Source organism: Octopus bimaculoides, chromosome 22 (assembly GCF_046866305.1).
Source record: "Octopus bimaculoides isolate indiv1 chromosome 22, ASM4686630v1, whole genome shotgun sequence".
Taxonomy (NCBI): Eukaryota; Metazoa; Mollusca; class Cephalopoda; order Octopoda; family Octopodidae; genus Octopus; species Octopus bimaculoides.
The window spans coordinates 6,777,812-6,802,811 of NC_142949.1; the positions used below are offsets into that span (position 1 = coordinate 6,777,812).

The 25,000-nt window shown below is 35.4% G+C and overlaps 1 protein-coding gene across 2 annotated transcripts in view; it reads left to right on the forward strand.

Annotated features, from left to right (window-relative positions):
* The window catches only part of LOC106872844 (synaptotagmin-12), a 57,170-nt gene that overhangs the window by 24,871 nt on the left and 7,299 nt on the right, over positions 1-25,000 (forward strand). For both annotated transcript variants that reach the window (XM_014920096.3, XM_014920015.3), the window contains exons 2-3: positions 19,430-19,731; positions 24,945-25,000. The exon at positions 24,945-25,000 is cut by the window's right edge and continues 107 nt beyond it. In XM_014920096.3, coding sequence (XP_014775582.1) covers positions 19,564-19,731; positions 24,945-25,000 — 224 coding nt within the window. In that variant the 5' untranslated portion in view covers positions 19,430-19,563. The remainder of the gene's footprint in view (positions 1-19,429; positions 19,732-24,944) is intronic.

A 25,000-nucleotide genomic window follows, 5' to 3' on the forward strand; every position in this document is an offset into this window, starting at 1 on the left:
CACACATACATACATATACATATACATATATATGTATGTGTGTCTGTGTGTGTGTCTGTCTGTTAGTGTGTCTGTGTGTGTGTGTGTGTGTGTATGTGTCTGTGTGTCTGTGTGTGTTATCTCAGATTTATCTGGCTTTAATGTAAAATGGTTTCCAAGTGATTTGTGAAATGCATTTTTCAGTCTTTACCTCGAAACATCAAATATATGAAACCAAACAATTTATTATTATTTATCATTATTATCATTATTATTATTATGATTATTATTATTATTATTATTATTATTATTATTATTGCTATTATCATTATTATTTCATTGTAAAAGATCCTAATTTCTGAATGATTCGTTGGAACGGTGTGAAGGACGAGACTGACATCTTCGTGACGGAAATGCAACAGCGCCGGTCTGGCAGTAATTTGCTCACACAATTTGAATTCAAACATTTTGAGATATTCCTCGAGAGACATCAGTTGATTAAATTTTGTTTTCCGTGTCCCCAGTAATTTATTTGTTATTTGGAAATGTTCTTTTAGATCGCAGCACTATCAAAAAAGAAACAATAGAACTGTCTGTCTTTTTTTTAATTCTTTTTTGTTATTATTATTATTATTATTATTATTATTATTATTATTATTATTAATATTATTATTATCATCATCATCATCATCATCATCATCATCATCATCATTATTATTATTATTGAAATTGCCTTGAATGACTTTCAAATTTCTGTTCAGTCATCATCATCATCATCATCATCATCATCATCATCATCATCATCACTACCACTTCATCATATTCATCGTAGTCATGATCATCATCAGCATCATCATTAACCACCACCACCACCATCATCATCATCATCGACTATCCTCCTCCTCCTCATCTTCATTGCCATCAACCATCATCATCAGCCACCACCATCACCACCACCACCATGTACATACTTCTCTCTCTATGTGTGTGTGTGTGTGTGTGTGTCTGTGTTTGTCCTTCAGCACCACTTGAGAACTGGTATTGGTGTGTCAGCCTCCCCATGACTTAGTGGTTCAGTGAAAGCAATCAAAAGAATAAGAACCAGGCTTCAAAAGACAGAAAGTGCTAGGATTGATTCTTTCAACTAAAATTCTTCAAGGTGGTGCCCTAACATGGTTGTAGCCAAATGGATGAAACAAGTAAATGATAAAAAGATATATATATATATATATATATATATATATATATATATATATATATATATATATATATATATATATATATATATATATATATATATATATATATATATATATATATATAGGTTATGAGAGATAATGGTGTCAGTAAGACCCAAAGGTGTCAGGTAATACTGAGTAAGTACTATGGACAGACCATAGTTAAGCTCCAGGTTTGGTGATTATACGAATGAGGAGTCCAACATAGGTCATATGTCAGCATGTGTATATATATAAAAAAATACTATTGGAACTTACTCACAAGGTACAGGAATCTTATATATATACCATTCTGCCTAAATAATGAACTAGAGATACAATATCCCTGCATATCTCACGTCTATTTTTCATTCCTCCACTTCACTCTCTATTTCATATCCTATCTAGAATAACTATTGCTTAATCATTTTCTCACACCGTCTCCGATGAAGGGATATATAAAATATCCCGGAAACAGCTGTAAAGACCTATTTATAAATGTTCTGAAATCTTTCACACCCTTGGATTTTTATCTCATTCTGTAAAAATTATATATATATATATATATATATATATATATATATATATATATATATATATATATATCGGAGTGGTTGGCGTTAGGAAGGGCATCCAGCTGTAGAAACTCTGCGAGATCAGATTGGAGCCTGGTGTAGCCATCTGGCTCACCAGTCCTCAGTCAAATCGTCCAACCCATGCTAGCATGGGAAGCAGACGTTAAACGATGATGATGATGATGATGATTATATATATATATATATATATATATATATATATATATATATATATATATATATATATATATATATATATATATATATATATATGTATTTTTCTTGTATTCTTTTACTTGTTTAAGGCCTCTGTAGTGATATATCTAACTTAATTTATATTATAAACTGTCCTATAATTTAGAGCATACTTCTTTTTGGGATTTATGTTTTACTGACTATATATATATATATATATATATATATATATATGTATATACACACACACATACATATTTATGCGTAGTTGGATGAGGTGGTTTAGTGTGCTGTGTATTATCAGAGCATCAAACTTGTAGTAGTCCACATTTAAATGCGCCATTTGTTAAATGATATTCATCTCTTGCTGGATGGAATACTTTGTTGATACCACTAATAATTGAACAGACAACTATAAACACTAAATATGAATGTGTGTGTGTGTGTGTGTAGGTGTGGGTGTGGGTGTGTGTGTGTACATATGTGTATAATGCGTATATGTGGGTGTGTACGTGTGTGCATGCATACACCCACGTACACAATTGATATATATATCACCCAGACATATTACACATATGTATTATTTGTATCGATATTTATATCTTTCTACTTATATATATATATATATATATATATATATATATATATATATATATATATATATATATATATATTTATATATATATATATATATATATATATATATATATATATATATATATGTATATGTATGTATATATATCATAAACACCTACACATTCTTGTGTGGGTGCATGTCTGTTCTTTTATTAGCTTTCAATCAATACTCCCTGTGCGAATAAATTGATTTTTATCTCTTCTAACCAATTTGAAATGAAGAAGCATAGCTGAGTTGTAAAAATGATCCGAACGACATGATTCTCTCCAATAAATCCGCTACGCAACTTGAAGAACAATATCATTTATCCAATCATCTTTCTCCTATTTTTTTCATCTCCAATGCTCTCTTCCTCTCACGTTTTCAAAATATTTTATTTTCTCATGGGTGTTTGCTTTTCATTTCCTTTTCTTTCAAGTCTTAATAGAAATATCTCGGTTCGATGGGGACAATAATTCCATTGAAGTCGTTCATCCAAAGGGAGAGTTCTGGTAGCTACATTTTCCAGTGAATCCTTCCTCTTTTATAATGGTAGTATGTGATTTAAGGGAGACTTAACTGCTACATGAAGCATACCAAAGAATTGTATAGAGTTGGGGTTGGGAACTGTGGGTGAAATTTTGTCTATAGTTAAATTAATCTTTTTGTTACCATATTTCTGTTGAAATACACAGATTTTGTTTCGGTTAATTTTGAAAATAATGGTGAATTTATGAGAATAAATTTGTCATTATTAAATTGGTGTTTGAAACATAAATTAACATGCAATATTGATGGAAGGTTTTAAGTTAGATAATTTTAGAACAGAGAAATTTTATCATAGAACCAAAGGCCGTTTCAGGTGAATTGGTATGAAAAGAGTTAAATAGCTGTAGTCAGCAACAGCAGCTAATGTTGGATGCTAGTAGTGTTGAGTTAAAATTCCAGTTTTGACTAGATTATTTCAATGAAATTCGGATCTTTTTTAAAACGGGGGCCACATTTTTCATTAATGTTTTACGTAGTGTTTTTGGTACCGAAAGACTTTCAAACTTCGTATACTTATCTATTTTGTGTTATAGAACAGAAAAATATTTTTGTATTCGAATTTATTTCATGTAAAAAATTGTCTTATTTCGATAATTTCAACCAATCACTGACAAGTATTCAGTTGTTTACATTTACTCCTTTGGCTGATTAAGCCATAGCTTCGTTTTATTTGCTTTTTTCATTTTAAATTTGCTTTTTTCATTTTCTTTTTTTTTCTTCGTTTTATTTGCTTTTTTCTTTTTAAATTTGCTGTTTTACCCTAACCCTAACCCTAACCCTAACCCTATCACCGATAGAATTGTTTCAGAATCGTTTGTTTATGTAGTCGGCACTTAATGTATATTGGCTGAATGGACGTCAGTGATTGGTTGAAATTACAGAAATACGACAACTTTAACATGGAATAACTTAGGGATTTCTTTTTTTTTTTAAGAAGACTAAGAGAAAAAGATGTTTTATATGACACATTCTACCAGTGTTCCAAGTTTCAAAGTGTTTCGTTAATGAAAAATGTGGCCCCCGTTTTAAAAAAGATCCTGAAATTCTAGTACCTCAGCAGTTATAGTTGCTGCCAGTATTGTGTTCAAATAACAGGTTCGCCTTGATTATTTCAATGAAAGTTCTAGTAACTTAGTAGTTACAGTTGTAGCTAGCAATAACAGTTGATGGCAGTTGTCGTGATGCTGTTAGTACTGGGTTCAAATTAAAGTTTTGCCTTGATTATTTGAATGAAAGAATAGAAGGTCAAATAGATTATTCTGGATATTTGCTGCAGACAGACCTACAAACAAAAATATTCCATTCATGTTGCAACTTCCTGTTGTGTTTTTCTCAGGAACAGTTTATCTAAAACAATATTTTCCCTGTGCCATTTGTCTTTTAAGATAGTAGTGTGTGACCTCAGGGAGACTTGGCAGCTTCATCTAGCGTACAAAAGAATTATATAGAGCTGGAGTGGGAATCTCTGACCACAGATGAAATTTTGGTTACAGTTGAAATCAAACAGTTGTAAGAAGGAGAGAACAATTTATTAATTGAACATGATTCACAAACATTTTCCCTTTCTTCAGACACATAAAGAGGAATATGCTTGCATGCATGAACAGAGAGAGAGAGAAGAGGAAGAGGGAGAGAGAGAGAGAGAGAGAGAGAAGAGGGAGAGAGGGGGGAAGAGGGAGAGAGAAGAGGAAGAAAGAGAGAGACACAGATAGACAGAAAGGAGACTTTACAATTTATTAATTGAACATGATTGACATAAATATTTTCCATCTCCTCATATGCATAGAAAGAAATATGACTACACACCTAAACAGAGAGAGTGAGAGGGGGAGATTGTGAGAGAGGGAAAGAAAGAGACAGAGATAGAGATAGAGAGATATGATTTATTAACAGAACACAACCAACATAAACTCTTCCCTTCTTCTCATACATGTAACAAGAAATATTCTTACACACCAAGAGAGAGAGAGGGAGGGAGACATTACAATTTATCAATTGAACACAATTGACAAACATTTTCCCTCTCCTCAAACACATATGAACAAAGATAGATAGACAGACAGACAGACAGATAGATAGATAGATAGATAGAGGGAGAGAGAGAGGGGGAGGGAGAGAGATTAAAATGTGAGGAACATTAAAAGGTCTGATGTTAAATATATCATCACTGGATCACTGGCACCAGATAAGCATTGCCAGAAACAGTTGTGCCGAAACGTCTCATACCCTTCTATCGCTCCACCATCGTATCAGTATACCTCCGTAGTACCATACTATCATACCATTGAACCATTGTATCACTGTACCACTGAAGCACTGTGTCCTCTCCAAAACTGACATTTCCATCTAACTCTCTGTAAATGTTAAACACATGAAGTGTTTGTGAAAAATTCTTCAACATGAAAGGTTAAATGTTGAAATGTCTTCAGGAATTGTCCAAAGAAGTCTGATATCCCACCACTCACTCGCTCTCTTTCTTTCTTTCTCTTCTTTTTCTTCTCTTCCTCCCTGCAGTCTGTCTGATTCTGACTTTATCGGCCAATATCTGAGATACAATTATATATACATATACATACATATATATACATACATACATATATATATAGATATACATACATATTTGTGTATGTATATATATAGATACACATACATACATGCATATATATATGTGTGTGTGTGTGTGTATATATACATACATATATATATATATATATATATATATATATATATATATATATACATATACATATATATATGTGTATACATACACATATATATGTATATGTATATATATATATATATATATATGTATATATATGTATATATATGTATATATATATATATATATATATATATATATATATATATATATGTATATATATATATGTATATATATGTATATACATGTATATATATATATATATATGTGTATATATGTATATATATATGTATATATATATATATATATATATAATATATATATATATATATATATATATGTATGTATGCATGTATGTACATATGTATATACATACACACATACATATATGTGTAAACATTATCATTGGTTAAAATTTTTAAACGATTCATGTTAAAAGGCCGTTTGTTTCGCTTGGATGATCTTGACAAATGAGTAAAAACATTAGAAAGGTTGATGGAATCTTTTTTAAAGCTGAACAGATCGAAGATTCAATAAAACAATGTGGACAGAGTTAACCATATCTAAATATGGGCTTTCAAATATTGCCAAGACAAAAAAAGGAAAAGAAGCGGAAATAAAAACTGCAGAGAAACAAATGTTAGAATTTAAACGGTTGACTAACGAACCAATGTAAGAAACATGTCATTGGACAGAGGCTTCATACACACACACACACACACACACACACATGCATATCTTGTTATCATCATTGTAGTACCTGCTTTTCTATGCTTTCATGACTCAGATGAAGTTAATTGAGGCTGATTTTCTCTCAGCTGAATGCTCTTCCTGTTGCCAACCCTCACCTGTTTACCAATCTGGTAATATTTTTTTTCCATGGCCAAGCATGTTTTCCATGGAAGACTGGAAACGAACAGCACTACTTGTATGGTGGTGAAGTTCTTTTACAGCCATCACACACATGTCAAGATAAGGGTACACATTAATAGACACAGATGCGCGCGCGCACACACACACACACACACACACACACACATGCATGTGTACTCACCCACCACAACAGAATTGAGATCCTAAAACCAAGGTGCCACGTATAAAGCATTGGTGTGGGTACTGGTGCCACACAAAAAGCACTGGTGCTGGTGCCATGTAAAAAGCACCCAGTACACTTTGTGGAGTGGTCGGTGTTTGGAAGGGCATCCAGCCACAGAAACCAAGCCAAAACAGGCAATGGGACCTGGTGTGGCCCCTGACCTTGCCAGTTCCTGTCAAACCATCTAACTCATAACAGCATAGAAAACCAGCATTAACTGTTGACGACAATGATGATGATATATATATACATATATATATATATATATATATATATATATATATATATATATATCGATCTATCTATCTCGTGGTTGAGGGATTGTGGGTTTGAATCTCAGACTGGGCAATGTGTGTATTTATGAGTGAAACACCTAAGTTCCACATGGCTCCGGCAGAAGGTAATGGTGAACTTCTACTGACTCTTTTGCCACAACTTTCTCTCACTCTTTCCTCCTGCATCTAACAGCTCCCCTGTGATGGACCGGTGTCCTGTCCAGGTGGGGAACCTATACGCCAATGAAACTGGGAAACCGGCCCTTATGAGCCAGGCATGGCTCGAGAAGGAACAAACAACAACACACCTACCTTGTGATGTCATTCTACAGGGTGTCCACAAAGTCTGGGTACATGGGGATTAACACATACTTTAAGAAATTATTATTTCTTATATTTAATTGTTTATGTTATGATTTTATTTACTCCATATACCCACATGGGGATTAACGCATACTTTAAGAAATTATTATTTCTCATATTTAATTGTTTATGTTATAGTTTTATTTACTCCACGTCCAGACTTTGTGGACAGCCTGTAGAAAAAAAATGCTATCACTTCAAAATCTTGAAGTTATGGGAGAATGTGGGATTAATTCAAAATAATGTGTAATATATAAGCATTACATTTGAGAGTAAACTGAATGCTTGAAGGGTTAACTATTTCAGAGATATACTTATCAGGCAAACGGTTTGGTCCAAGGGTGTATGTTGAAATTGAAACAGTTACATCTTGGAAAACACAGATATTAGCCATTCAAAAAACACATAAAGTCTGTTAACTTCACTCAAATATTTATTATTCAGTGTCAAAATTTTAGTTGCTTCAGCTGTGGCCTCGTCACTGACAAGATTCTATTATGTCCCAACAGAACTGTATCAGTGACCAAGTTGCGGTTGGTGTGATAGAAATGTTGACACTGAATAATAAATGTTTAAGTCTTTGTGTGTTTAGGAATGATTAATATGTGTCTCCCATGTTGTAATTGTTCATGTTAACACCTTAGCATTTGAACTGGCCATATACAGCCGAAATATTCTGTTTTAAGTTCAAACTGGCCTGATTTGACATCTTACACTTGCCCTACAATATTATTTTGAACATAAACAATCACATCATCGAGTTCTTGAGGTTATGAGATAATGCAGGATTAATTCGAAACAATGTGAATTCATAAGGATTACATGTGACAGAAATCTGAATGCTAAAGGGTTAAACATGCAAAACTTAAAAGTGATGTGAGGAGAGGAAATCCCTTAGGGATGTCAGTAAACTGTTGAAATATTCAACCTGTAAATAGGCTCACCCTTCTAAGGATGGTCAGATTAAATACCCAAGGAATCAGACTAAGTCAAATTAATAATAAGGAATGTTTTGTCTGCTTATCCGGGAAATAAATGTAGTCTTTCTATTATTGGCAGTCTGAAAAGACAGGTCTGTACACAGTGCCAAGTATTAGAAAAAACAACAATAACAATAATAACAAGAACACTCAGAGAGCGCAAACCTCCGCCAAGGCAACACCAATGTCCTCTCAACGATTAGCCGGAGATGATTTTTAAAATGAGAAAATCTGAAACAAACTTGACTGCTCTCACAAACAAGAATACTAAAAATGAACTGACCACTCTCAAAAAAAAAAAAAATAATAATAATAATCCAATATCTTTGTCCAGTGCTGGATCGATCCCAAAATCTAATCAGTTTGTGCCAGTTACGAGGCCAAACATCCCTGAAAGTTTCATTCGAATCCATCCAGGGGTCCTTGAGATATCTTGTCCACGAACAAACAAACAAACAAATATGACTGAAAACAACACCTCTGCCTTTGCTAAGGTGGAGGTAATAATAATAATAATAATAATAATAATAATAATAATGGTTATTTAGTGATTTCCTGTTTGTTTTGTATCCATGTCAATGTCCTGTTTAAATGTAAATCTGTATTCGTTGATCATTGCGGATTTATTAAGAATAATGTAAAAACGAGAAAATAATATGGAGGAATCCATTAGAGGGGAAGAGTGTGTGCGTGTGTGTGAGAGAGAGAGAGATAAAGGGAGTGGGGAGAGGGGAAGAGGAGAAGAGGGAGAGATAGAAAGAAGGTAAGAGAGGAAGAGAAAGGGGTATATGTGAGCGAGGTGGGAGACAAAGAGAGAGATATGGAGAGAGAGTTACAAAAGATTATGTCAGAGAATCGGAAATAAAAGAAAACCAGATTAATGCAAAGTGGCCGTTTTCGTGCGGGTGACACGTAAAAGCACCCACTACACTCTCTGAGTGGTTGGCGTTAGGAAGGGCATCCAGCTGTAGAAACTCTGCCAAATCAGACTGGAGCCTGGTGTTGCCATCCGGTTTCACCAGTCCTCAGTCAAATCGTCCAACCCATGCTAGCATGGAAAGCGGACGTTAAACGATGATGATGATGATGATGATGATGATGATTTAATCTCTAAAGATGACAGAAGTTAAGAAATTAAAAGAGAAGCAATATCTGTTCTCCATTGAATTCTGGAAATAAATCCTTGAAGAATTATTAAATGTAACATATCTAAAATATAGGAGAGGAAATCAAGTTAATACAGGTTCAAATATGACTTGGGAACATGGAATTAACATTTTAGCATGCAGATTACTCCGTCAAGTGATGATGTGATTGTTTATTTTTAGAATGACATTGTAGGGTAGGTGTGAGAGGTAGAATCTAGCTGATTTGAACATAAAACAGGTGGAATATCTGGACCGGATAAGGCTGGCTTAACCCTTTAGCATCCAGATTATTCTGTCAAATGTAATCCTTATTTATTTACATTGTTTTCAATTAATCATGCATTATCTTGTAACTTTGAGATTCCGATGATGTTATTGTAGGGTAGGTGTAAGAGGCTGGCACATAAAACAGGGTCTGAATATTTGAGCTGGATATGATAAACAGCTGGATATGCTATGCTTATTTATTCACATTGTTTTTTGGATAAATCATGCATTATCTTCTCACTTCCAAATTTCAATGATGCAATTGTTTCTTTTTCAAATTACATTGTAGGATAAACGTGAGAGGCCAGATATGGCCAGTTTGAACCTAAAACAGGTAGAATAGTTGGGCTGGATAGGGCTGGTTTAATCCTGGTTTAACCTGAATTCTTTGGCATTCAGGTTACTCATTAAATGTGATGCTCCTTTATTCACATTGTTTTGAATAAATCATGGCATTGTCTCATAGCTTTGAGATTTCAATGATGTCAGTGTATACTTTTAGAACGACATTGTAGGGTAGAATATTTGGGTCAGATATGGTCAGTTTAAATGCCAAAGGGCTAAGAAAGTAAATTCAGATGTATGTTACTGACAATCTACCGACCACTTATTACTACTGGCCATCTACTGCTCATCTGTTGACCATCTGGGGAGGTGCATGGCTTAGTGGTTAGGGTGTTGCGCTCATGATTGTAAGTCTATGGTTTCAGTTCCCAGACTAGGCAATGTGTTGTGTTCTTGAGCAAGACACTTCATTTCACATTGTTCCAGTCCACTCAGCTAGCATAAACAAGTTATCCTTGATGGATGGACTGGCATCCCATACAGGGGGAAATATATGTCTTTCAGAATTCAGGAAGCAGCTTTAAGAGCCTATGGCTTAAGAAGGACCTTTCATTCTCTTTTTGATTGACCATCAAGAATTACTGACCACCTATTAATACTGGCCATGTATTGATCATCTATTACTACTGTTTATCTATCAACTGCTATTTATAATCATCTTCTGATCATCTATTATTATTGACCACCTATTAATACAGGCCATGTATTGATCATCTATTTCTATGGATTATCTATTGACCATCTATTATTTATGACCATCTATTGATCATCTATTTTTATTGACCATCTGTTGATGATATATTACTACTTCTTTTCTATTAACCATCAACTCTTACTCACTATCTATTTACCATCCGTTATTACTGTTTATCTATTCATACTATTTTGAAAATTATGAAGAATTAAGTAAAATAACTTTGTTATTTTAAATTCAAATTACGATAAACGTAAACAAACAAACGAAGTTTGCTTTTAGAAGCGTTGAGATGTCTTAGAAAGTTAAAGAAGTGATTTTAAATTCTCAATCGCAGGATAATGCTAATAATATAGCCTGAACAGGATAAGCTACCCCTATTTTGCGGAAAAAAATGTAGGTGGTTCATCTACACTTTTTTCTGAAAAATAGGGGTAACTTTGTTATTATTAATCTAGTGATTGGAACATGAGTTAGCATGAAATTTTGATGGAAGGTTTTAATTTAGATTACTTTAAAGGAAGGTTTGGATCATAGAACCAAGGGAGGCCCCAGATGGGTTGGTATAAAAAGGGCTGTAGTGTCACACAGATTGAGATCTCGCTGGCAGCCATTAGCTGCTCGAGACCATAGCAAGATCTCACAAACTTCCGGTGGGCATGCGCAACGAGACAGTAAGCCTTTCCGGAAGGACACCTATATAAACAGCTCTTAAGCTTGTTCCCTCTCTGTTCCCGCATACCTCTCACGCTGGAAGCAGCTCATCTCACTAGCAGCAACTCACTGCCTCACACATACAACATGGCGGATGATATACTACATTAGAGATGGTTAACGAGAGCCAAACTTCAAGCCTGTAAATAAATGTTATTTGGATTTGTTATCCCACTTTGTCTTTGACTTGATACTTCGTTTGACTGGATTTAAATTTATGATGGGAGACGCAAGATACCCTACAAGTATCTTGGCCAACAATGGTCTCCTGTTATATGGCTAATTCTCTTGTTACTGTATTTCTATTAAAATACATTACCTTTCAATTAATTTTGAAAATACTGAAGAATTTAGTAAAATTAATTTTGAAAATAATTTCAATTAATTTTGAAAATACTGAAAAATTTAGTAAAATTAATTTTGAAAATAATTTCAATTAATTTTGAAAATACTGACAAATTTAGTAAAATTAATTTTGAAAATAATTCCAATTAATTTTGAAAATACTGAAGAATTTAGTAAAATTAATTTTGAAAATAATTTCAATTAATTTTGAAAATACTGAAGAATTTAATAAAATTAATTTTGAAAATAATTTCAATTAATTTTGAAAATACTGAAGAATTTAGTAAAATTAATTTTGAAAATAATTTCAATTAATTTTGAAAATACTGAAGAATTTAGTAAAATTAATTTTGAAAATGATTTCAATATTTTTGAAAATACTGACGAATTTAGTAAAATTAATTTTGAAAATAATTTCAATTAATTTTGAAAATACTGAAGAATTTAGTAAAATTAATTTTCAAAATACTGAAGAATTTAGTAAAATCAATTTTGAAAATAATTTCAATTAATTTTGAAAATACTGAAGAATTTAGTAAAATTAATTTTGAAAATAATTTCAATTAATTTTGAAAATACTGAAAAATTTAGTAAAATTAATTTTGAAAATAATTTCAATTAATTTTGAAAATACTGACAAATTTAGTAAAATTAATTTTGAAAATAATTCCAATTAATTTTGAAAATACTGAAGAATTTAGTAAAATTAATTTTGAAAATAATTTCAATTAATTTTGAAAATACTGAAGAATTTAGTAAAATTAATTTTGAAAATAATTCCAATTAATTTTGAAAATACTGAAGAATTTAGTAAAATTAAGTTTGAAAATAATTTCAATTAATTTTGAAAATACTGACAAATTTAGTAAAATTAATTTTGAAAATAATTTCAATTAATTTTGAAAATACTGAAGAATTTAGTAAAATTAATTTTGAAAATACTGAAGAATTTAGTAAAATCAATTTTGAAAATAATTTCAATTAATTTTGAAAATACTGAAGAATTTAGTAAAATTAATTTTGAAAATACTGAAGAATTTAGTAAAATAATGACATTTGCCAAACTTATATTTGAGACATAAATGAGCATAAAAGGAATGTTTTAATTTAGATCACTTTAACTCTTTTGTTACCATATTGAAATATGTTGTCTGCACCTTTTACTTTTTATTTGTTTCTGTCATTGGATTGCTGTCATACTGGAGCACAACCTAGAAGGGTTTAGTTGAACGAATTGACCCTGGTACTTATTTACAAGCTGGGTATTTATTTTATGGGTATCTTTTGCCAAACTGCTTAGTTACAGTGACATAAACAAACCAACACAAGTTAGTGGGAGGGACAAACACTACACACTCACGGACAAACAAATAAACAAACAAACATTACTGAAAAAAAATATCTCCACCTTCGTTAAGGCAGAGGTAATAATGAAGAATTTAGTAAAACAACCTTATCAAAATTGTTCTGGTGTTCTGAATTTTCCAAGAAATTTTGGTGAAATGTTTTAAGTTTATATCACTTTAAGACAAGAAGTTTGTGTTGTAGTCTTTGGGGGTGGTCTCAGGTGGGTTGGTAATTAGAAGAGTTAAAAAGACTTTGGTCTTCAGTTCTGCATTGTTTAGTCTTGAACCAGATTTTTCTAATAGGTTCTGTCTTTTTGGTAAGATGGTGGTGTGACACAAGGGAGATTTAGCTGTTGTTTCTAGCAATGTGTGTGACTATGTAGGAGCTTTGAAGTGTTGGTAGATTGTGTGTGTGTGTGTGTTTGTGTGTCTATGTGTGTGTGAGTGTATATGAGAGAGAGAGAGAGAGAGAGAGAGAGAGAAAGAGAAAGAACGTGTGTATGTGAGTGCAAGGAAGCATGTATGTGTCTGTCGGAATGTATGTGAGAGTGTGTGTATGTGTGTGTTTTTGAAAGTGTGTGTGTGTGTGAGAGAGACAGAGATAGAGTGTGTATGAGAGTATATTTGTGTGTCTGTGAGAGTGTATATGAAAGAGTGTGTATGAGAGAGTATATGAGCATATGCATGTATGTGTGTTTGTAAATGTTTGTGTGTGTGTGTGTGTGTGTGAATGTGAGAAAGTATGTTAGGTGAGTGTGTGAGTGTATGAAAAAGCATGTATGTGTTTATGAGATGTGTGTGAAAGAATGTGTAAGATTGTATGTGTGTGTGTGTGAATTTGTATGTGTGTGAGTGTGTGTGTGTGTGAGAGAGAGAGAGAGAGGGGTGGGGTGCAACTACACACATATCTGTCAGAATGCAGTGTTGCCCCCCCTCTGGCACCAGTGTTACCTGCTGCAGTAATTAAAAGTGCACCGATACACCTGTTGCATGTCGCACATTGCATGTTGCATCAATTTTATGAATATATTGTGTCGTCTTGAGAGAGATTAATTATAACAAACGGCTAATTACATCATTAACAATTACCTTCAACTGCAGTTGATGCACTGCAGTTGATGCGTTGCAGTTGATGATGATGGTGATAGTGGTGATGCTGTTGGTGATGGTCGTGGTGGTGGTGGTGGGGAGTGATGATGATGGTGTCATTATTGTTATTGTTGACAGTGGTGATAGATGGTGGTGGTGGATGGTGGTGGTGGTGATGGTAGTGGTGGTGGTGGTGGTGGTTTGTTTGTTGCTGACTCATTGCAGAGAAAGGAGGTAAATATCTGCAAACAGCAATGACAAAACAAACAAACAAACAACAAAAACAATGGCAGCAACAAGAAAACAAACAGCAACTTCTGATTTAGACGCAAGGTCAGCAATTTTTCAGGGCATAGGGTGCTGGGTTGGTTGATATCATTGACTCAAGTGTTTGACTGATCCTTTAATTTATCAACCCCAGAAAGATGAAAGGTAAAGTTAACTTCAGCAAGATTTGAACTCAGAATGTAAATGCAATGTTATTATCAGTTCAAATCTTGCCAGAGGTGTTGAAAGTGTCGTCCTTCATTTTCAATACATAAGTTGACTCTTCTATACATGGTTTGAAATACATCTTGGAGAGTCTGACTCTTGGAGAGTCTGACTCTTGGAGAGTCTGACTCTTGGAGAGTCTGACTCTTGGAGAGTCTGACACTTGGAGAGTCTGACTCTTGGAGAGTCTGACTCTTGGAGAGTCAAGATGAAAAAAAAATCACTGTGAAGAGACTTTTTGAACACCCTGTATTCTTATATAGGGTGTTCAAAAAGTGTATTGGTGTATTGGGCATTGTTGCTTGGACCCATAAATTTGTAGCAGTCAATTATTGGGGTCTGGAGAGTCGTAGAGGAAAGTGGACGATATGAACCAGAAGGTGGTATTGTCTGGTCAGTCTTGAGCCATCGGTACCAGCCATGTGGTTTCAGGTTCAGTATCATGGCCAAGTATCATCTACTATAGCCCCAGGCTGACCAGATCCTGTGAGTTGATTCGGTTGACAGAAACTGAAAGAAGCCTGTCACATGCGCGCGAGTGTGTGTGTGTGTTTATACTCCCTTACACACACACACACACACATACATACATACATACATACATACATACATACATACATATATGTATTTGCACAGGAGTGGCTGTGTGGTAAGAAGCTTGCTTGCCCACCACATGGTTCTGGGTTCGGTCCCATTGCCCCATTGCGTGACACCTTGGGCAAGTGTTTTCTACCGTAACCTCTAACCGACCAAAGTTTAAAAGAAGCCCATCATATATATGTGTGTGTGTATGTGTTTGTGTGTGTGTGTGTGTGTGTTTGTGTGTGTGTGTGTGTGTTTGTCCCCCCCCCCATCACTTGGCAACCAATGCTGGTGTGTTTACATCCCTGTAACTTAGCGGTTTGGTAAAAGCAACCGATAGAATAAGTTCAAGTAAACTTATTCTATCTATAAGTTCAAGTAAAGGCGGTGCTCCAGCATGGCCACAGTCAAATGACTGAAACAAGTAAAAGCATAAAAGAATACATACATATATATATATATACATACATATATATATATATACATATATATATATATATATATATATATATATATATATATATATATATATATATATATATATATATATTTATATATATATATATATATATATATATATATATATATATATATATATATATATATATATATATATATATATATATATATATATATATATATATATATATATATATATATATATATATATATATATATATATATATATATATATATATATACATACATATATATATATATACATATATATATATATATATATATATATATATATATATATATATATATATATATATATATATATATATATATATATATATATATATATATATATATATATATATATATATATATATATATATATATATATATATATATATATATATATATGTATATATATATATATATATATATATATATGCATGCATACACATTCCTATATCAGTAAGTAAATGTTATTCTATGAAGAAAGACAGACAGTTTGTATTATGGGTGGTGGTGGTAGTGGTGGTGGTGGTGGTGGTGGTGGTGGTGGTGGTGGTGGTGGGGAGGTCAATTGATGATTATTAGTTTACAAAACAATTACCAGTTTACACGTGATAAGGATTATTATAACGATATGTTTTGATGAAGAGGATTATAACGAGTTTCTAACTTGGGTACAAAGTCACAAGGTTACAAGGTCATGATTGTTGTTGTTGTTGTTGTTGTTGTTGTTGTTGAAGAAGTGGTGTTGGTGGTGATGGTGGTAGCAGTGGAGGTGTTGGTGGTGATGATGGCAGTGGTGGTGGTTGCAGTGGTAACGGCAGTGTTGGTGGTATAAAAAACACACTCATACGCACACACACATGCACAAACTTCCTCACACACACACATTATTATTATTATTATTATTATTATTATTATTATTATTATTATTATTATTATTATTATTATTATTATTATTATTATTATTATTAAGACGGTGAGCTGGTAGAATTGTTAGAACACTGGACAAAATGCTTAGCAGTATTTTGTTTGTCTTTACGTTCTGAGTTCAAATTCCACCAAGGTTGACTTTGCCTTTCATATTTTTGGATGAATAATAATAATAATAGTAACAATAATAATAATAGTAACTCAGAGAGCGCAAACCTCTGCCAAGGCAACACCAACGTCCTCTCAAACGATTAGCCTGAGATGATTTTTAAAATGATGATTTTTAAGTACTAGTGAAACACTGGGGTCGATTCAATCAACTAGTCTCCTCCCCATAAATTTCATGCCTTGTGCCTATAGTAGAAAGGATTATTATTATTATTATTATTATTATTATTATTATTATTATTATTATTATTAAGGTGGCGAGCTAGCAGACTCATTAGCATGCCAGGCAAAATGCTTAGCGGCATTTCATCTGTCTTTATGTTCTGAGTTCAAATTCCACCAAAGTTGCCTTTTATCTTTTTGGGGGTCGTTGATAAAATAAGAACCAATTGACCACTGGGATCAATGTAGTCATCTTACCCAACCCCTAAAATTGCTGGCTTTGTGCCACATTAAAAGAGTTCCCTCTTTGGAGCAGTTGACATTGGGAAGGGCATCCAGCCACAGAGACCATGCCGAAACAAACAATGGGGCCTGGTGTGGCCCCTGGCCTAGCCAGGTTAGGTTAAACCATTCAACAGATGCCAGCATGGAAAATGGACGTTAAATGATGCTGATGATGATGATGATGAGAAGGAGGAGGAGAGTAATGGTGATGGTGATGATGATGGTACTTTGCCTGTGACCAGGAAACGATGCAGTCGAGCAAGTGACCTTCTGAACCACCCATCCACGTCTGCCGCTAGCATCTGGAAATAACAGTTCTGTAAACTGAATAAAGAATAAAGAATGAATCAGTCACTGTGGAAGTGTACCAAAGCTAAAAATGGTAAAATTTTAAACTCGGGAACCTAAATAGAGCTACAGACATGAACATGGAACAAGATTAAACGAAATCAAGGTGTTTGGCAGTTAGACCACAAATAGAAAAATTAATTAACTATCGTTTGGCACCAAACCAGAAGTGAAATGGAACATGGAAGGTTCCAAGGTTTAGCATCTTGTGTTTGTTGTGGTTGAGGTTAGTTAAAATAAATTTGATTGTATGGCTGCCAAGATTGCCAATAAAACATCAATATTTTTGATATGATTGTTAGAGGTTCCTACCTGATTGGCCATTTGGAAATTATCCCTGATTTTCATCCTGTTACTTACCTGTAATCAGACTAATTTAAGATTCTCGATTTTGACTCACTCTCAAAGCAGAGTGTGAGAGTACACTCAGTCAAGTTGAGAAAGATCAGGTGGGATATTCTATACCTTTTTTTTAATAATAATTATGGATAGAGTTAGATCTAGTGTCAGAAGAGGTTGATACCATCATACGTGGGTTGACCAGTCAAGCAACCAAGTCATGTGACTTCAAATGGGTGGGGTGAGGGTCAGTAGAAAATGGAGGTAGTGTCGTTTAGGCTCAGGTCAGCCTTGATCCAATAGATATATGGTCAAGAAATTCCACCTTCAATGTCTTATTTGTCTCATCCTTCTTTTTACAGTTTATTTCTCTGGCACCCAGAATAGAAGCTACACTCCACTCTAAACTCTACCTTCCACCCCATAACATACTTCTTTCACTCCACTTCACAAAACCCTCCCTCATCAATGTTTTATTCATCTCATCCTTTCTTTTTCAGTTGATTTCTCCAGCACTTGCCCAAGGTGCTGTGCAGTGGGACTGAACTCACGACCATGTGGTTGGGAAGGTTTGAGCAAATGAGGAAACTTCTTTGTGGTCACAACTGTTAACACTATTTTCTTAAAAAAGAGAGAAAGTAGATTTATACATACCCCTAAAAAAAATAGAAGCTACACTCCACTCTAAACTTCATCTTCCACTCCATAACACACATCTTTCACTCCATAACACACATCTTTCACTCCAAAATACATCTCACTTCATTCCACTTCACTCCACTCCACTCCACTCCACAAAAAACCTCTCATCAATATCTTCTTCGTCTCATCCTTCCTTTTTTCAGTTGATTTCTCCAGCACTCAGAATAGAAGCTACACTCCACTCCAAAAGTCACCTCACTTCACTCCACTCTCCAAAAACCTTCTTCATCAATATCTTATATGTCTCATCCATCCTTTTTTCCAGTTGATTTCTCTTGCACTCAAAATAAAAGCTACACTCCACTCCAAAACACACCTCACTCCACTCCACTCCACAAAAACCTTCCTCATCAATGTCTCATACGTCTCATCCATCCGTTTTTTCAGTTGATTTCTCCAGCACTCAAAATAGAAGCTACACTCCACTCCAAAACACACCTCACTCCACAAAAACCTTCCTCATCAATGTCTTATACGTCTCATCCATCCTTTTTTTTTCAGTTGATTTCTCCAGCACTCCAAATAGAAGCCACATTCCACTCTCAGCTCCACACTCCACTCCACCTTACATCTTCTACCAAAGCTGTTTAATGCTTCTATTGCTGGCTCCAGTCTTCCAGTAGAATCATCCGACCATGAGCGATTGGGGAGTAATTGTTCTGGTTGTCATAGTGATCGGTGCCTTGGCTGGAGGGATTGCCATGTTACTTCGATTGTACGGCATCTACAACCTAACCTCTTGCTTTGCCTATGGAGAGGAGAAAGCAGTTCTAACGAAGAACGAACATTACAATGGCTATATGGTGAGTAATTAGCTTCATTAATGTCTTTGAATCAGTCAGTCTTTTATCTTTTATCGTTTGTCTTATGTCTTTTGTCTTTTTACTTGTTTCAGCCATTAGACTGCGGCCATGCTGGGGCACCACTTTGAAATATTTTTCTTTGAATGGATCGCCCCAGTACTTATAGTTTTAAGCCTGGTTCTTATTCTATTGGTCTCTTTTTGCCAAACTGCTAGGTTACAGGGATGTAAACGCCCCAACACCAGTTGTCAAGTGCTGGTGGGGGACAAACACAGACACACACACACACACATACACACACACATGTATACATTGGGTTTCTTTCAGTTTCTATCTACCAAATCTATTCACAAGGCTTAGGTCAGGCAAAGGCTATAGTAGAAGACATTGGCTGACCCCCTTAGTTAGCAGGGCTAGTTTCAGTCCTATGCTAGGATATCATCAGTAACTGATTAGCCTTCTTAAATGTGCACGGGTCTAAGGTGCCAAGCAGTGGGGCCAGACCTGGAACCAAACATCTTACCACCTCAAAAACATTTTAATAGTTCTCCCATCCCCACAAAACACTGTTACACTTGTGACAATAGTAATTGCTTCTAACTGACGCTCAAGGTTGGCATTTCGAGGGGAGAGGATAGTTGAGACCACCACCCTGGGTATTCAGTTGGTACTTTATATAATTGATCCTGGAGGGATGAAAGACAAAGTTGACTGTGGCAGGATTTGAACTCAGAACATAAAGCGTCAGAGGAAATACTGCATGACAATTCATCCACTGCTCCATCAATTCTGTCGATAGAATTGGCTTTAAATTTTGGAACAAGGCCAGCAAATTTAGCAGAAGGAAGTAAGTCAGTTACATTGACCCCAGTGCATGACTGGTACTTTATTTTATTAACTCCTGAGGGATGAAAGGCATGTGAGATAGTGGTTAGAGTGCTACAGTCATGATTGCAAGATTGTGGTTTCAATCCCTGGACTAGGCAGTGTGTTGTGTCGTTGAGCAAAAACACTTCATTTCACATTGCTCCAGTCTACTCGGCTGTAAGTGGGTCCACCCTGTGATGGACTGATGTCCTGTTCAGGGACGAATTTGTGATCTTAGTTACTTATGCACATTGGAAATTGGGTATTTGGTCTGATGAGTTCAAGGACTTGAGAGACTAATGTCCAGGAGTTGATAATGATGATGATGATGATGATAAAGATGATGATTTTGATGATGATGATGATGATGATGATGATGATGATGATGATGATGATGGAGGGATAAAAAGCAAAGTCCACTGAACATAAGGAGCCAAAAGAAACACTGCAAGCCAATTTACTTGATGCTCCAGCAATTCCTTCCAATAAAATGGTTTCAAATTTTGGCACCAGACCAGCAAATTTTAGTCAATTACATTGACCCCCAGTGCTTGGCTGGTACTTATTTTATTGGCCCAGAAAGGATGGAAAATAAAGTTGACCCCAGAATGCAAAGAACTAGAAGAAAAGCTGCTAAGCTTTCCATCTGACACGCTAAAGGTTCTGCCAGCTTACCACCTTAAAGTAATAATAATAATAATAATAATAATAATAATAATCCTTTCTATTCTAGGCACAAAGCCTGAAATTTGGGGAAGGGGGCAGTCAATTTGATCAGCCCCAGTACACAACTGGTACTTAATTTATCGACCCCAAAAGGATGAAAGGCAAAGTTGACTTCGGCGGAATTTGAACTCAGAACATAAAGACAAATGAAATACTGCCAAGCATTTTGCCTGGTGTGCTAACGTTTTTACCAGCTCACCGCCTTAATAATAATAATAATAATAATAATAATAATAATAATAATAATAATAATAATAATAATAATAATAATATTGATAATAATAATAATAATAATAATAATAATATTGATAATAATAATAATAATAATATTGATAATAATAATAATATTGATAATAATAATAATGATAATAATAATAATGATAATAATAAGAATGATAATGATGACGATCCTCATCATAAAGGTTTCAAATTTTAACACAAGGACAGCAATTTTGGGGGAGGGGTAAGTTGATTACATGATTACATCAACCCCAGTGTACTACCGGTACTTATTTTATTGACCCCCTGAGACAATGAAAGACAAAGTCGACCTCAGTGGAATTTGAACTCAGAATGTAAAGGTGGACGAAACGCCACTAACCATTTTGCCCAGCGTGCTAACGATTCTTCCAGCTCACCACCTTTAATAATAATAATAATAGTAGTAGTAGTAGTAGTAGTAGTAGTAGTAGTAGTAGTAGTAGTAGTAGTGGTGGTGGTGGTGGTGGTGGTGGTGGTGGTGGTAGTAGTAGTAGAAGTGATAGTAGTAGTAGTAGTAGTAGTGATAGTAGTAGTAGTAGTAGAAGTGATAGTAGTAGTGGTGATAGTAGTAGTAGTAGTGGTGGTGGTGGTGGTGGTAGTAGTAGTAGTAGTAGTAGTAGTAGTAGTAGTAGTAGTAGAAGTGATAGTAGTAGTAGTAGTAGTAGTAGTAGTGGTGGTGGTAGTGGTGGTGGTGGTAGTAGTAGTAGTAGTAGTAGTAGTAGGAGTAGTAGTAGGAGTAGTAGTAGTAGAAGTGATAGTAGTAGTGGTGATAGTAGTAGTAGTAGTAGTAGTAGTAGTAGTAGAAGTGATAGTAGTAGTGGTGATAGTAGTAGTAGTAGTGGTGGTGGTGGTGGTGGTAGTAGTAGTAGTAGTAGAAGTGATAGTAGTAGTGGTGATAGTAGTAGTAGTAGTAGTAGTAGTAGTGATGTAGATGATGATGATGACATTGATGTGGATAGTGATGATGATGATGACGGCTGTAGTGCTGGTAATAGTGATGCTATAATAAATGTGTGTGTGTGGGTGTGACTAGTTAGCTACAAGAGGGAGAGAAGGAGAGAGAGAGAGAGCGTCAGAGAGAGAGAGAGAGCGTCAGAGAGAGAGAGAGAGAGAGAGAGGAGTTGGTATTGTATCGATTCTCATGTTTTGGCAACAATCTGTGTATAATGTGGATTAGAATATAATTTAGACAAACGATGGCTATCATTTAGTCCTGATGTATCATCATCATCATCGTCATCTTCCTCCCCCTCCCCCTCCCCTCCTCCTCCTCCTCCTCATCATCATCATCATCATCATCACAACCACCACCACCACCACCATTGCTGCTGCCAGCACCACCACCATTACCAACACTACTAAGATCACTACCGGTACCACCACCACTATCATCACCCCCCCCCCCCCCTCCACTACCACCACCTCCTACACGACCAGTGCCATCCATCAGAGACACCCACCAGAAAACTGTTTAGATGTTGGAAAGATGACAAAATGATGGAGATTCCTGTCTGCAGACTGAACAATCTCAGTGTTATCCATGAAAGATGGGAGATTTAAAGATTTACAAAATTCCAAACTGGAATTGGTTAATTTAAGAACCATTTCTTTTTCTGACAAGTATTTCATCTAAAGAGAAGACAAAATAAAGTAACCCCATCCATTTTCTTCCCCCACTATTCCTTGAAGGGTTGTTGGAGTAGGGTCCTCGGGGCACCTCTTCTTTAGTGTCCTCTCTCAGAAGCAACCCTCATTACACTTTTTGGCTGGATTCCCAAGTGTGACCAGCTGAGGTTGTGGATATTATTTGACCAACTCGTCCTTGGTCTACCCTTAGGTCTTCTACCAGTTGGCTTGGCTTGAAGAATCTGTCTTGTGATTCATTCCTGCAACATTCTAATCATATATGCGCAGGAGTGGCTGTGTGGTAAGTAGCTTGCTTACCAACCACATGGTTCCGGGTTCAGTCCCACTGCGTGGCATCTTGGGCAAGTGTCTTCTACTATAGCCTCGGGCCGACCAAAGACTTGTGAGTGGATTTAGTAGACAACCGATGCTGGTGTGTTTATGTCCCCGTCACTTAGTGGTTCGGCAAAAGAGACCGATAGAATAGTACCAGGCTTACAAAGAATATGTCCCAGGGTCGATTTGCTCGACTAAAGGCGGTGCTCCAGCATGGCCGCAGTCAAATGACTGAAACAAGTAAAAGAGTGTATGTCCATGGAGGCATCAGACCTACTGGCTATGGTACTGAACTCATGATTGTAAGATTGTGGTTTCGATTCCTGGATCGGGCGACGTGTTGTGTTCTTGAGCAAAACACTTCATTTCACATTGCTCCAGACCACTCAGCTGACAAAAGTGAATAATCCTGTGAGGGACTGGCATCCCATCCAGGTGGGGAATTTATATGCAATGGAAACCGGGAAAGTGGCCCTCATGGGTTGATATGACTCAAAAAGGTAATTTTATCTTTCCTAATCTATCTCCTCTGCTGAGGATCAAATCCTGGAATTGGCTCATTATTGTGCCTGCACCAGAAATTCCAGCATCCAATTCATCTCCTTGCTTCCCATCTCTTGTGAATACTGCTCTGAGATGCTTAAACTGCTCCACTTGTCTCAGATGCTTGTGTTTGGGTAAATGAGTGTTGGGCTTCAGCAAGGAAGTGTCTTGTCACCTCTCCTTTTCATAATTGTTATGAGCTGGATTGACATATACAGCCATTGTGGAACTGATATCACAACCATTGGGTGTTGGATCAGTCGGCTGATATTTGCATTAAGAAAATCTACGACACTCTGCCCATGATCATCCAGTCTGTGTGTATGCCTAAGACTACGTTGACGAACGTGTCCTTCTTTTTGTCAAGACAGTAGAGTTTGGTTTGAGGGAGATTTGGTTGCTATATCTAGCAGATTGCATGATCGCAGCAAATGGTGAGTGGTTGTGGTGGTGATCGTGCAGTGACCATGCTGCTGCTGTGGTGATGATGATGATGATGGTGATGGTTGTGTTAGTGGTGGTGGTGGTGACAGTAATGGTTGTAGAGGTTGTACTGGTGTGATGTTGTGATGATAATGATGACGACGACGATGATATTGGTGATGATGCTGTTGATGACTATCTTGATGATGATGTTGATTGTAGCAGTATTTCTCTCTCTCTCACTTTCTCCTTCTCTCTCTCTCTCTCGCTCTCTCTTTCTCTCTCTCTCCTTCTCTCTCTCCTTCTTTCTCTCTCACTCCCTCTCTCTCTTTCTCCTTCTCTCTTTCTCCTTCTTTCTGTCTCTCTTTCTCCTTCTCTCTCTCCCTCTCCCTCTCTCTCTCTCATCCTGTTTACCAATTCTCTTATTCCAGGTGAGCTCTGAAAATGATTTCGTCTTGGACACCAGTGGTAAATTCGTCCAGTACGA